The sequence below is a fragment of the Eschrichtius robustus genome, chromosome 7 (assembly GCF_028021215.1).
Source record: "Eschrichtius robustus isolate mEscRob2 chromosome 7, mEscRob2.pri, whole genome shotgun sequence".
Lineage (NCBI taxonomy): Eukaryota > Metazoa > Chordata > Mammalia > Artiodactyla > Eschrichtiidae > Eschrichtius > Eschrichtius robustus.
This window is the reverse complement of record NC_090830.1, coordinates 108,361,160-108,374,865: the sequence shown is the minus strand read 5'-3', so window position 1 is coordinate 108,374,865 and position 13,706 is coordinate 108,361,160. Positions and strand designations below refer to the sequence as shown.

Sequence of the window (13,706 nt, the reverse complement as noted above, 5' to 3'; positions counted from 1 at the left end):
ATAACAGTCCTGGGAGGAAGGCATTACAGTACTTCCTCAGGTCCCTGAGGGATTGGTTCCAGGACATCCACCCACCCAGCACCAAATAAGGTTCCAAAATTCCCAATGCTCAAGTCCCTTATATAAAATGGCGTACTATTTGCGTATAACCTACTCACATCCTCTCCTATACTTTAAATAATCTCTAGATTACTTGTAATACCTAATAAGAGGTAAATACTATATAAATAGTTGTAAATACAGTGTAAATGATATGCAAATAGTTGCCAGAGCAGGGCAAATTCAAGTTTTGCTTTTTGGAACTTTATGGAAGTTTTTGTTTTGTGTGGAATATTTTCGATCTACGGTTGGTTGAATCTGTGGCAGTGGAACCCCCAGATAAGGGGAATAAGAGTCTACTGCACTTACCCCTGCTTTGTAGATGAGGAGAAGATAAGAGAGGTGGAACCATCTGCCCTGGGTTAAACAGCCAGCTGGTAAGTGTTGCTCTGAGTCTCGAGGCTCTGAGATGTGTTTCTGTTAAAATTTTTTTTTATATAAATTTATTTATTTTATTTATTTATTATTTTTGGCTGCATTGGGTCTTTGTTGCTGCGTGCAGGCTTTCTCTAGTTGTGGCGAGTGGGGGCTACTTTTCGTTGCAGCGTGCGGGCATCTCATTGCGGTGGCTTCTCTTGTTGCGGAGCATGGGCTCTAGGCGCGCGGGCTTTAGTAATTGTGGCTCGTGGGCTCTAGAGTGCAGGCTCAGTAGTTGTGGCACAGGGGCTTAGTTGCTCCGCGGCATGTGGGATCTTCCCGGACCAGGGCTCGAACCTGTGTCCCCTGCACTGGCAGGCAGATTCTTTTTTTAATTTAATTAATTAATTAATTAATTAATTTTTATTTTTGTCTGTGTTGGGTCTTCGTTTCTGTGCGAGGGCTTTCTCTAGTTGCGGCAAGCCGGGGCCACTCTTCATCGCGGTGTGCGGGCCTCTCACTATCGCAGCCTCTCTTGTTGCGGAGCACAGGCTCCAGACGCGCAGGCTCAGTAGTTGTGGCTCATGGGCCTAGTTGCTCCGCGGCATGTGGGATCCTCCCAGACCAGGGCTCGAACCCGTGTCCCCTGCATTGACAGGCAGACTCTCAACCACTGTGCCACCAGGGAAGCCCCCAGCAAGTTCACTTCTGGGTATATACCCAAAAGAATTGAAATCAGTGTCTCAAAGATATTTGTACACTCATGTTCATAGCTGGATTATTCACGATAGCTAAAGGGTGGAAGCAACCCAAGTGTCCATTGATGGATGAATGGATAAACAAAACTTGTAGACATGCAATGGAATATTATTCAGCCTTAAAAAGGAAGGAAATTCTGACACATGCTATACCATGGATGAACCTTGAGGACGTTGTGAAATAAGCCAGTCCCCTTATCTGAGGTACCCAGAGTAGTCAAATTCGTAGAAACAGAAAGTAGAATGGTGGTTACCAGGGGCTGTGGGAGGGAGGAATGGGAAGTTACTGTTTAACAGGTACAGAGTTTCAGTTTTGCAGAATGAAAAAGATCTGGAGATCTGTTGTACAACAATGTGAATGTACTTAACACTACTGAGCTGTGCACTTAAAAACGGTTAAAATGGTAAATTTTGTTATGTGTATTTTATAGAAATTAAAAATTAAAAAAAAAAAAGACCTGGGCCCTGGAGTCAGACGTGCTAGGGTTCAAGTCTTGCCTTTTCAACCTACTTACTAGCTGGCTGATCTTGAGCCGGTTACTTAAATTCTTTATGCCTCAGTTTCCTCATCTGTAAATCAAGACTGATAGCAAACCTTTGAGCCAGGTGGTATTACGAGGCTTAAATGAGCTGGCCTGGCTGTGATAGTATAGATATTGCTAGTACTCAAGCTAAGGAAACAAGATGGGAGCCCAGGAGCCCGGGCAGAGCAGGATCCGTAGGAAATCTGCTGTGGTGTGAGGCCCCTGACTACTCATCCCTGGGGCTTCTTGATTCATCACACGGTGGAGGGTGGCCCCAGCCCTGGGGTTGGTGCCGGGCCTGTGGGCTCTGCTGAGGGGGTGGAGGAGCCTCTGGGTCATGACCCACTGAGGCTTGAGGAAGGCTTGGGGCTGACGGGAGGACGCGCCGGCCTCGGCTGCGATGTGCTGGCAGCAGCCAGGCTCCGTGGGCAGGATAGTTCAGCTTATATTTGAGTGAGCAACTACTGTGTGCCAGGCACCCTCGCAGGTGCTGGCTTACAGATGTGGCTTCTGCCTCTCACAGCCTGGCAGGGGAGACTGGCCTTTAAGGCCAGTCATATATATTTTTTTATTTTATAATTTTTTAAAAAAATTATTTATTTATATATTTTTGGCTGCGTTGGGTCTTCGTTGCTGCCCATGGGCTTTCTCTAGTTGTGGTGAGCGGGGGCTACTCTTTGTCATGGTGCGCGGACTTCTCATTTTGCGGAGCACGGGCTCGAGGCACGTGGGCTCAGTAGTTGCGGCGCACGGGCTTAGTTGCTCTGGGACATGTGGGATCTTCCTGGACCAGGGCTTGAACCCGTGTCCCCTGCATTGGCAGGCGGATTCTTAACCACTGCGCCACCAGGGAAGTCCCCAAAGGACCTCATATTAAACGCACTTCCAAATCGAAATGCCAGCTCTGGAGGAGGAGCTGGGTGAACAGCTGTGGCGAGGGTGGTTTAGAGGAGGGGACATTTAAATTGAGGCCTGAAGGATGTTGGGAGTAAGCCAGCGGTGGGTGTTGGTGAGCAGGAGGAGGGGGGCAGCACTGGCAAAGGCCCTGAGGCAGAAGAGCTGGTTGTTGAAAGTGGAGGAGCAGCGTGGCTGAAGCCCTGGGGGCTGGTATTTTCCGAACAAGGGGACTGAGGAAAAATCAGTCTTTTCACCTGTGGGCTATGGAATGGTTGTTGGTAAAACAGCAGTGTCCTCTCTGTGTGAAGCTTTCCTTGGCTGATGTCCATTTGGGGAGAGCATTTCTTAATTAGCGTGGGTTTTGTTTGTTTTTTTTTTTTTTTGAGTCAGGGAGCAGGGAAACATGGAAAACCCACCCAACCCAGTGCTATTTAGAATATGTCCGTTTTAATGCAAATTTATTCTCTCCTGCTTGGAATCTGGACAGCTGTGGGAACCAGTGCCACCAGATTATGGCATCAGTATCCCCAAGGGGCCCCTTTCTAAGTGCAGGCCATGCTCTTTGCTTGTTTATGCCTCATGTTACTCCTATGAGGTAGACAGTTATTATCCCTATTTTATAGATGAGGAAACTGAGGCTCAGCAAGGATTCTACCTGAAGAGCCTCTCTAATTGGCTAGTTTCTAAATTCTTTCCTGTGTGAATGTCTTGTCTCTCCAACGAGACTGAGCTCTTTCAGGGCAAAAGCTACGTTTTGGGGTTCCACAGCACTCCCAGCAGTGAGTCCGTGCCCTGTGCGTTCCTGTTGGTTGAACATCTGCTGCAAAGAGGTCCCGGCTTGTTAGGACGACACAGACTTGGGGGTCCCGGGGCTTGGCTGGGAAGCACCCAGCCCCGTTGGTGAGATGGTTGACTTAAGCCACGTGGAGAGGGAGGTCAGAGCTGAGCCCTGGCCTGGGGGCCACCCTGGGCAGCTCACCATCTCCTTCTCTCCTTTCCTCCCCCAGGGAACTCAACGGCAACAAAATCACTCGGATCCATAAGAATGACTTTGCGGGACTCAAGCAGCTGCGGGTGCTGTGAGTATGGCATGCTGCTGCCGCTTGTAACCTTTCTCCTGCCCCCTCCCCTCAGCGGTGGTCTCACGGAGGAGCCCTGGCTGTGGGTCATAGGGTTGTAGGCCAGCTGGGCCCCTCCCCTGCGCAGTCAGTCTTGGGATGCCATGAGCAGGTGGGTGGAGGTGTGCTAAGTCCTGACCCAGAGTGGCCACTGCCTCCCATATGGCTGAGAAAATTGGGCGTGGAGTGGGCACCAGTAGTCACTGCCTGGCAGGACCTGGGCAGATGGGGCTGCCTTGCCCATTGGCTGGCTCCTGGGGTGAAGGAAGACCAGGTCTGCTCAGGCTGCCTTAATAAAAGACCAGAGACTGGGTGGCTTAAACAAGAAAAATTAATTTTCTCACAGTTCTGGAGGCTAGAAGTCTAAGATCGAGGTGCCATCAGGGTTGGTTTGTGGGAGGCCTCTGTTCCTGGCCACCTTCTCGCTGTGTCCTCATGTGGCCTTTCCTCTGTGTGTGCACACAGAGAGATCTCTGGTGTCTCTTCTTCTTACAAGGGCACCAGTCCTATCAGATTAGGGCCCCATCCTTACAACCTCATTTAGCTTTAATTACGTACCTTATCTCCAAACACAGTCACATTGGGGTAAGAACTTCAGTGTATGAATTTTGGGGTGGGGGGGATGACCCAATTCAGTCTATAACAGTCTCCGCAGCTCTTTTGAACTTGTGCCCCAGAAAGACTTCCCAGCAAGGCCACAGACCCCCTGAGTTGAGGAGGAAGTGACTGGGAGCAGTTGAGGACAGAGGTGACTCCCCTCAGGTGCCTGACGGTGGCCGACATTGGAGGTGGCAGGCACGACTTTGTCGGGGTGGCCACCAGCCAGCGAAGGAGTCATCCACGGCACCTGCCTTGTCAGGCTGGGCAGGGGTGAGGAGCGAGGGGAAAGGGTGGATCCCTTCACCCGCTCCTGCTCTGTTGATCTTGGGGTGCAGAGACACCCCACATGTGTGCATTCTGATGTGAGGGTGTCTCAGCCCACAGACTCAGGTGTGCAGGGAAGAAGGGCATTTTTAAATTTTCTCTGCATCAGTTTCGACTTTGAGCCCACATCCCACCTGGCTGGCAGGAAGTTCATTAGCAGGCAGTCATAGGGTCCCTCATTCCCTACTCCCAGGGTAATGCAGGGGTCCTGGGGCCTCAGTTCTTTCAGAACTATTGACTTTGCAGCTCGGAAGGTCTTTGGAGGAGCTGGTGACCCTGTGGTTGATCCTCTCTGGGATTGTAACTGTCAGTCGCCGGGGAAGGGGTCTCTGCGTCTCCAGAACCACTGACTTCAGAACCCTTGCCAGGCTCCAGGAATCTCTCCTGAGTCTGGGGAAGCCCTCCCTCCTGCCTGGTGTTACCCTTCCCCCCACCTCCCCGCACGCCATCCAGCATAAGCTCCTCAACAGCACAGCGTTTTTGGAAACAAAGCAGAGGAAGAGAAGTGTCTGGTGGCAGCTTCTGCCCCCTGCCCAGCCCCAAACTTCATTTGAGGCCCTTGCGGGAGCACATAAGCCACCTGCTTGAGAGTAGGGAGGGGAAAACACGGGAGAAAGACATACTTGATGAGTTCAAAAATTACCACGCAGCAAGTGATCTGCCAGTGAAGAGTGCTGCCCTGCCAGCTGGATGTTCTGGGTTTCAGGGCGCGTTGGTGGTAAGGAGGGGCAGAGTCCCCCAGAGCCAGGTGGTTCAGTTGGCAGCAGATGTGGCCAGGCGGAGCGGGGGAGCAGGCAGCGGGGGTGTTGTCTGCTAACCGCAGAGTGTGTTTGCCGCACGTGTGGGCTGGGCCCAGTTGGTACATGCTCTTCTCCCCCCGGCTACTGGCCGATCTCCCCTGCTCTGCCCCCGGACACGCGCCCTCTGGGCCGGAGAATGGCACGTGCGCCTGCAGCACAGAGCCAGCCCCCGCTGCCTGGGTGCGGGCTTCCCCGAGCATGCCTTTGGAGCGATGGCCTGGTGCTCTGGTGCCCCGTGGCCTTCTGCCATGCAGGCAGCTTCAGAGGGTCAGCATGGGGTAGGGCCGGAAGCACATCTTGCTGCTGCAGCTGGGTGTGTTGAAGAGCCTGTGTCGGGAATTTGCAAAGCTGTGAGGAAGTTTTGTTGGCTCAGGCCATGGCTCGGATCTGCATGCGGCTCGGGCATTGCTCCTGTTTCACTCCCTTGTGCCAGCTCTTTCTAGGAGTCCTTGTCCACCGTCCCGGAGCTGTTCTTGTCTCTTTTCCTTCTCCAGGCAGCTGATGGAGAACCAGATTGGCGTGGTGGAACGCGGGGCTTTCGACGACATGAAGGAGCTGGAGCGGCTGTGAGTATCTGTGGGCACAGGCTCAGGAGGGCGGTGGGGGCTGCCGCTGAGTAGACTCGAGAGGCTGAGCCTGGTGGCAGGAGGGGGTGCTCAGGCACGGGACTGCACGCCCAGCCTGCCTCCCGCCTGCCAGTGGGGGCCAGAGGCAGCTGTAGCCGTGGAAGGGGTCGCAGCGTCATCGTGAGATGATGGCAAAGACAGCTGGAAGTGTCCTCACTGCGTATTCTAAACACAGCTATCGTTGTTGTTTTTCCCTGAGAACGCATCATGGCAAAAAATCCACACAGTACAGAGGAAGTGAAATTTATTCCTATAATCTTATACTCCAGGCATAACCACTGTTACTGATTTGTGTGGCTTTAAAGGAAGCACTAGTGTGCCCGGGGGACCAACCGCAGGGAAGCCCTTAGGAGCAGTGTCTTGGGTGCTTGAGGCCACAACACAGAACTGAAGGTGGTGTTTTCTGATTTGCATCATTTGTTCCTTAGGGGGCTTTGGAGTTTGAAAATAGGGCTTGATCAGTTTTTGCCAGATTTCAGATTGGCAATAATGAAAAAAAAAAAAAAAAAGAATGTAGTATGGGTGAGGTGGGTGATGGCCACTCACATTCATGGTTGTCACCGGCCTCATTTTTCTGCTTTGGTTTGGCTATAGGTGTCAAGAGTTCTAAAGTTCCTGCCTTTTGAACCAGGAAGTCCATTTGATTTTTTTTTTCTTTTAAATAATATTCTTTTTTTTTTAAACCCCACATTTGTTTATTTATTTATTTATTTATTTTTGGCTGTGTTGGGTCTTCGTTTCTGTGCGAGGGCCTTCTCCAGTTGCGGCAAGCGGGGGCCACTCTTCATCGCAGTGCACGGGCCTCTCACTATCGCGGCCTCTCTTGTTGCGGAGCACAGGCTCCAGACGCGCAGGCTCAGTAGTTGTGGCTCACGGGCCTAGTTGCTCCGCGGCATGTGGGATCTTCCCAGACCAGGGCTCGAACCCGTGTCCCCTGCATTAGCAGGCAGATTCTCAACCACTGCACCACCAGGGAAGCCCCAAAAATCCATTTGATTTTAAGGAAATAATCAGAGACATGGCTAAAAATTTATATATCAGTATCTTCATTGCACATTATTTAAATACAACAAAAAAATTGGAAACACCATTCTGGTGGAGATATAAGATATAAAATCACATTTTTGAAGAACTATTAAGGCCATAGGAATGTGTCTACAATATCACATTAAGTGGAAAAGGCAGGAAGTGCATTTATACTAGGCAGGATTTTAATAAATGAAAGGCAGGATTTTATTTACACATTTACATTTGTGTAAGTAAAATCAACTTGTATATGTACAGAATACAGGAGGAAGAAAATAATTGAGACTATTAACTCTCATCACCTTGAGTGGTGGGATAACAGTTAACTTTATTCTTTATGCTTTTCTTTTTTTGTGGATTTTTTTCCAGTGAGTTTGTGATGATAATTATAGCTATTATTGATTGCCTTACTCTATGCCAGGCACCAAGATAAGTGCTTTGTCCTCCAATATCTCATTTAATCCTTAAAACAACACTGTGGTCAGTGCTGTCTTACAGATAAGAAGAGGAGGTGCACAGAAGTTAAGGCACTTGCCTTATGAGATGAGTATTAAATGGTTAAGTGCAGAAATGGGGATTAGAACCCGGATCATTTTGCCTCCAGAGCCCGAGCTCTTAATGGCTGTAACCTAATACCTTACTTTTCTCTTTTACTTTGAAGAAAATAAGGTATTAAATAAATGGAAAGAATGTGGTTGTCTCATTGCCTTCCTGCTGCCTGGAGAAAAACCAAGTTGAACTTTTCCTCATCCAGGCCTAAAATGGAGCCATAAGGAGCCCAAAGCTAGAACAGATCATTCATCCTGTGTTAGTTTTCTTTAAAAGGCTCAGAACAAAATACGCGTTCCGGCTCCAGCTCCGGGGCTGCCATGCCCTGGGGAAGGAGAAAAGGTGGGAGGGAGTCTAGACATGACTGGTGGCCCATGTCACATCTGCTGCTGCCACCCAAGGCTGGGCAGGGTCCTTCTTTCTGAGTCATAACGTGTCACTGCAGACTTTGTCCTTTTCCAGTTCCTTTCTTCCGGGGTGGGTCACCAGCAACTGCGTGGTGGGCAGTTACTGGGGTGTGTGATTGCTCTGTCCCTGGGGACGTCCAGTGCTGGCCGTGGATGGCCCTCTCCTCTGACTTGTCAGAGACCAATGGTGGATCAGTTAATCATAAAAGTTGGTTAAAGTGGAGAGTCATAAAACCCATACGTACTCTAAACATTTCATTTTATGTTAAAATATATCATGTGCATTTATTGACCCTCGCCGCCCCCATTTTTGTTTTTGTTTTTGTTTTTTTTTGCCAAGGTCTTACTTTTTAGTGTGAAATGCTGATTGGAGTTCTGTATTATTTTCCTCGCCTAAACCACACACATATACCCTGCTCACGATTTTTGGTTTTGGTTTCTTTAAGGTGGAATGAGATTCTTAGAAGGCCCTTGGAAGCAATCTGGCAGGAGAATTCTGAATTTCTTTTATGACTCCCCTGCTCACCTCCTGCTGCCCAGTCTTTTACTTAATTCAACAACTCTTTAATTAACAACTTTCCTTTTATTGACTCTTACCAAGGCATTCAACCAGTTTTCGTAGAGATGACTCTCTCTTTTCACGCTAGTATTGATATTTTGTTCATTTAGGTAATTGTCAGTTCAATTATATAATTATAAGTACCTCTGGCATAAACAGGCTTGGGAACAGACAGGACTGGTTCTTGTGCGCAGTTACAGACTCGAGCGCAGAAGCAGAAGTGTGCGGTGCTGCTGGCCGTGAGGATTGGTGGGTCACAGGCATCGGTTGTCTGATGTTGGGGGGCGGGGCGCTCGGTCACCCTGGGCCGGCTGAGGGTGACCGTGTAACGTGGAGGCTGCCGAGGTGGGAGCCGGGGAAAGGCAGGCTTCAGAACCCACCTCTCCCACTCGGTGGTGACTTGGGTGAGCCGCTCACCTCTGGGCATCCCAGTCCCCTCAGCTGTCAAAGAGACAGCTCAACGAAGTCTACAAACATATTCTGAGAACTGAGAGCCCAGCCACGTGGTGAGATGGTGGTGGTCAAACCGTCCCCCTGGGGTTGTTTCTGGGAGGAGACGGGAGGGTATGTGCATGACCGTGATGCTTCGTACTCAAGAGAGAGAAACCCACCTTTTCATTCTGCTTTCCCTCTGATGGTGAGGTAATGCCTATAACGCATTTATTCTGGCGCCTGGCACAGAGTAAGGCTAGTTACTAGCCTTACAGAGAGAGTAAGGCTAGTTGGGACTCACTACTATTGTCGTTATTCTTAGTTTCCTGTAGGTCCCTCACCATGCTGGGTCCCTCCTTTGATTTTCTACTTTAAACTAGCTATTGAATCCCTTCTCCTCTTAAGTGTTTTTCAGAAATTAAAGCCAGAAAAATGAGAAGGTCTTGGGGGAAAACAAAACAAAACAAAACCCAATGATTTCCAGGCAGTGTAAATACAGGATTAATTTATTAGACGAGGTTAAGGAACTTGGAGCGATCTGATGTCTACTCCTGTTGCTTTAAGGATTACATCGGTGGTCCCTTTTTTTCCGAGGCAGTGATGTGTTTCCCTAGGAGCCTGCCCTTTAGAGTAAACTTCTTCCAGCTTGTCTAAAATTGCAACCCTGATTGTACCGTGTTAGAAAATGGTACCTTTCTCACATATCAGATGAAAAGTGACCTCCTAGGAGGTAACCACAGACCAGTTACTACTGGCGACATCGAATTATATTTCTTCCTCCCTCCCAGCAAAAGAAAGCTTTTGTCCAGTTGGTTTATCATCCTCTAGAACTGTTAAAGGAGATGGTTGTGAGAAATTCAAAGTATACGGTAGGGCTTCCCTGGTGGCGCAGTGGTTAAGAATCCGCCTGCCAATGCAGGGGACACGGGTTTGAGCCCTGGTACGGGAAGATCCCACATGCCGCGGAGCAACTAAGCCCGTGTGCCACAACTACTGAGCCTATGCTCTAGAGCCCGCAAGCTACAACTACTGAGCCCATGTGTCACAACTACTGAAGCCTGCGTGCCTAGAGCCCGTGCTCCACAACAAGAGAAGCCACCTCAATGAGAAGCCCGCACACTGCAACGAAGAGTAGCCCCCGCTCGCTGTAACCAGAGAAAGCCCGTGCATAGCAACGAAGACCCAACACAGCCAAAGATAAAATAAATAAAAATTAAAAAAAAAAGTATATGGTAGACTGGAGGGCAGGGGCTGCATTTTACACTAGTGCTTCTCCAACCTTAACGTGCACCCCGATCACTTGGGGACCTGGTTGAGATGCAGATCCTGAGTCAACAGATCTGGGGTAGCCTGGGATAGTGCAGCTCTTACCACCTCCCTGGTGATGTCCCTGCAGGTGGTCCATGGACACAGTGTGATTACCAAGGTTCCATACTTTATAGGTGTCACTGCCCCCCCACCCCAGTTGGGCTGGAGTGCTACACTCCAGTGTCAGGGAATTGGTTGCCTGAGGTGGCAAGATGAGTCTGGTTAAACTTCACTGCCTTCCTGGGACAAGTCTGAGTCCTTTCTGCATTGTCTTTTCAGGCCACATTCCAGAACCAGACTTCTCACTCCTGCCTGTGTCTATAATACTGAATAGTTGTCTGTCCACCAATAGAGGAATTGGGTGGCATGAATTGGGAGATTAGGTTTGACATAAATACACTACCAGGTGTAAAATAGATAGCTAGTGGGAAACTGTGGTATAGCACAGGGAGCTCAGCTCGGTGCTCTGTGACGACCTAGAGGGGTGGGATGGGGGGGGCAGTGAGGTCCAAGAGGGAGGAGATATAGGTATACATATAGCTGATTCACTTCATTGTACCGCAGAAACTAACACAACATTGTAAAGCAATTATACTCCAATAAAAAAAAAAATTAAAATTAAAGAAAATGATGGACATACTAAACATAAAATGATTAAAAGCGTCATCCTCTGTTGTTTGACATGGAAAGACATCTACAAATTGCTGTGTGAGGAAAATGCAGGTGGCCGAATGCTTTTTCTTCTATTATTTGAGGCTTTTAAAAATATTAAGCATGCATTTTCATAAATAAAAAAATAAAGGTATTTTCATTCTGAAAAAAGACCTAAAGCAGACAATAAAAAAGTTGGCACCATTGAGCCAAATGTGGATGAAAGCAATAAAGAATCAGAACCCCGTGGCCAGTCCTATCCCATTAGAGTGTATCTCACTTTTCAAGGGTAGTTAGGTATCCAACTCACAAACTGAGATAATATTTGAATCAGTGCCTGATTAATTACACAGGGTCTTGCAAATGTAAAGTGATGATGATGATGGGTGTGGGAGGGCATAACGGAAGGAAAGAGGCTCTGTTTACTGACTGCCCACTACATGTCAGGTCCTTGGTTGAGGGGCTTTCAGAGATGTTCTATTCTTGTCCTCCCCAAGGGTTGGATGGCGGAATTCCCACTTTATAGATGAAGAAACGGAGACTCAGAGAAGGGGATTCTCTGGGGTTACACAGTGACATGTTAGGATTTGAGCCCTGGGCCCTCTGACTCTGAATCCAGTGCTTTCTGAAAAGTCCCTTGGATTTTCCGGACAGCTTGGCCAGTTCCAACTCCTCCTCTCTTCTCTTTTTTAGACGACTCAACCGGAACCAGCTGTACGCATTACCAGAACTGCTGTTCCAGAATAACCAGGCTCTGTCGAGGCTGTGAGTGACGCTTCACGGAAGAAAGCTCTCTCTGTGGTCTTATCCCTCACCCTGTTGAGGGGGCAGTGTGTGGTCAGTGGGGCCTGGACTTTCCCATGACCATGACCCCTATGCTCCTCACCTGGCAGGCATCGTTCAGGGCATCAAAGGCCGTCTTACTGTAGGAAGGTGCTTTGTGGGGCCTTTCTTCATGGCAAGCACTTGACAGAATTGGCAGTCTATCCAATTCTTTGTGCTGCCCCTGACAGTGTGGTATGGGAATGTTCTCGGGGTGGGCAAGCTTGTCAGCCATGATGGCAGACTTTATGGGGAGGACCGTACTCATGCATTTCTCGCTGCCTTTGGTAACCGCCTTGGGTGGAATATTCATTCACATAAGCCCTTCTTGGATCTGTTTCTGTTTTCAACTCAGAGTAACAAGGTCTGTGAGCTTATTAACCATGGCATAGAGTCATACTTGTATTTGCTGTAAATGTACTTCTTTCAAGTTTAAAAGGTAGTGGCCAATTCTGCTGCTCCGTGATTTACAAGATATGTCTGTAATTGTTCTCCTTTCATTTTGTGGGATCTTGGGTAGGACAGGACCTTAGAGATTACCTAAGAACTCTCTTCTGCAGCTCCTTAGCGTATGTATGGTCTTTTAATCTTTGCTTGGCTACTTCTAGTGATGGGGAGTTCACCACCTCCTTGGGCAACCAATTCCATTGTTGGACAGATCTGCATATTAGAAACATTTTCTTAACTTTGAGCCCTAAATCTGCTTTCTAATAATTTATGATTTTTCTAGCTTTGCTTTCTGTAAGTACCTAGAATAACCATGTACAGTACTCTTGTTCAATTTTTGAAGGGCTGTCAGGTTTTTGAATTTTGAGTTGGGAGGTTTAGTCGTCATTAACAACCTGAAAAACCATTGGTTGGGACCTTCTGCGTGCCCAGCAAAGCGCGATGTGAGATGCTGAGGCTGCCGGTTCTTCCCTAAAGAAGCGTATAGGACACCTCCTAGGTGGAGGTGCAGGTGAGTCCGGAGGTGCAGTGGGTGGTGCAGGTAGGACTGAAGGGTGGGGGCTGGGTGGGAGTCAACACCATGGGGCTACCTGAGTGCTGAGAGGCGTGCTTGTGGAGTCTGGAGCTTGATCTCCTCCCCTCTGATTAAACATGGCTAGTTCTTTCCACCTCTGTCATGATTGCCACCTCTTGATAAGCCCAGTGGTCTGCAGGCAGCTCCAGAATTTCTCATTGATCCTGCCTTCCAGTTTTTGTCCTTAGGGCGGAGCTCTAATTTTCAGTTTGTCCAAATGGTCTCTCCAGTCTCTTCCTGTTTCCTCCTCTTGGCCTGGAGGCCTCTCCCTAGAAATGGAGATGATCGCTCAGTGATGATCCCTTCTGCTGGTCTTTGCTACCCTTGGGCTCGTGCTGGGCCTTCTCTGTCAGTCCCCCTACAACTGGTAGGTTGGCCCTTTGGTGCCAGGCACACACAGTGAGTGCCTTACTTTTCTTCCTGATTGCTGAAGGCTCAAGACCCTTCCTAGCAGGTGCAGCCAACCCTAACATCCCTTTAACCTGTGGGCCAGTGCTGGTCCACAAGGTCCATGCTGTTAGTGTCCCATGCTGGCAGCTGGCTTTGTCCTGACTTGGCCCCAGCAGCTGCTGTTTTCTCCGCCCTGTCTTTTCTCGGAGCTGGCTCTTGCAGCGGTTATCACAGCTCTGCCTCTCTGCAAAAATTCATCCTGAACATTTTTTCTCTTGATCTCCTTCTGTACTTTTCTTTTTCCTTCTCTTAAGCCCTCTTAGCCTTTCAAGCTTTGGCCCCCATTCTCCCAGCATTATTTGCCTGCTTGGGTTCCCCTCCCTTCAGCATATTGATGCCCTTCACCATCCAGGGTTTGGAACATGTGCCTAGTTGCTG

The 13,706-nt window shown here is 48.9% G+C and overlaps 1 protein-coding gene across 1 annotated transcript in view; it reads left to right on the top strand.

Annotated features, from left to right (window-relative positions):
- SLIT1 (slit guidance ligand 1) overlaps positions 1-13,706 on the top strand; it is a 164,572-nt gene that overhangs the window by 10,699 nt on the left and 140,167 nt on the right. Inside the window, exons 2-4 of the mRNA XM_068548291.1 lie at positions 3,643-3,714; positions 5,972-6,043; positions 11,729-11,800. Of these exons, the coding sequence (XP_068404392.1) occupies positions 3,643-3,714; positions 5,972-6,043; positions 11,729-11,800 (216 nt within the window). The remainder of the gene's footprint in view (positions 1-3,642; positions 3,715-5,971; positions 6,044-11,728; positions 11,801-13,706) is intronic.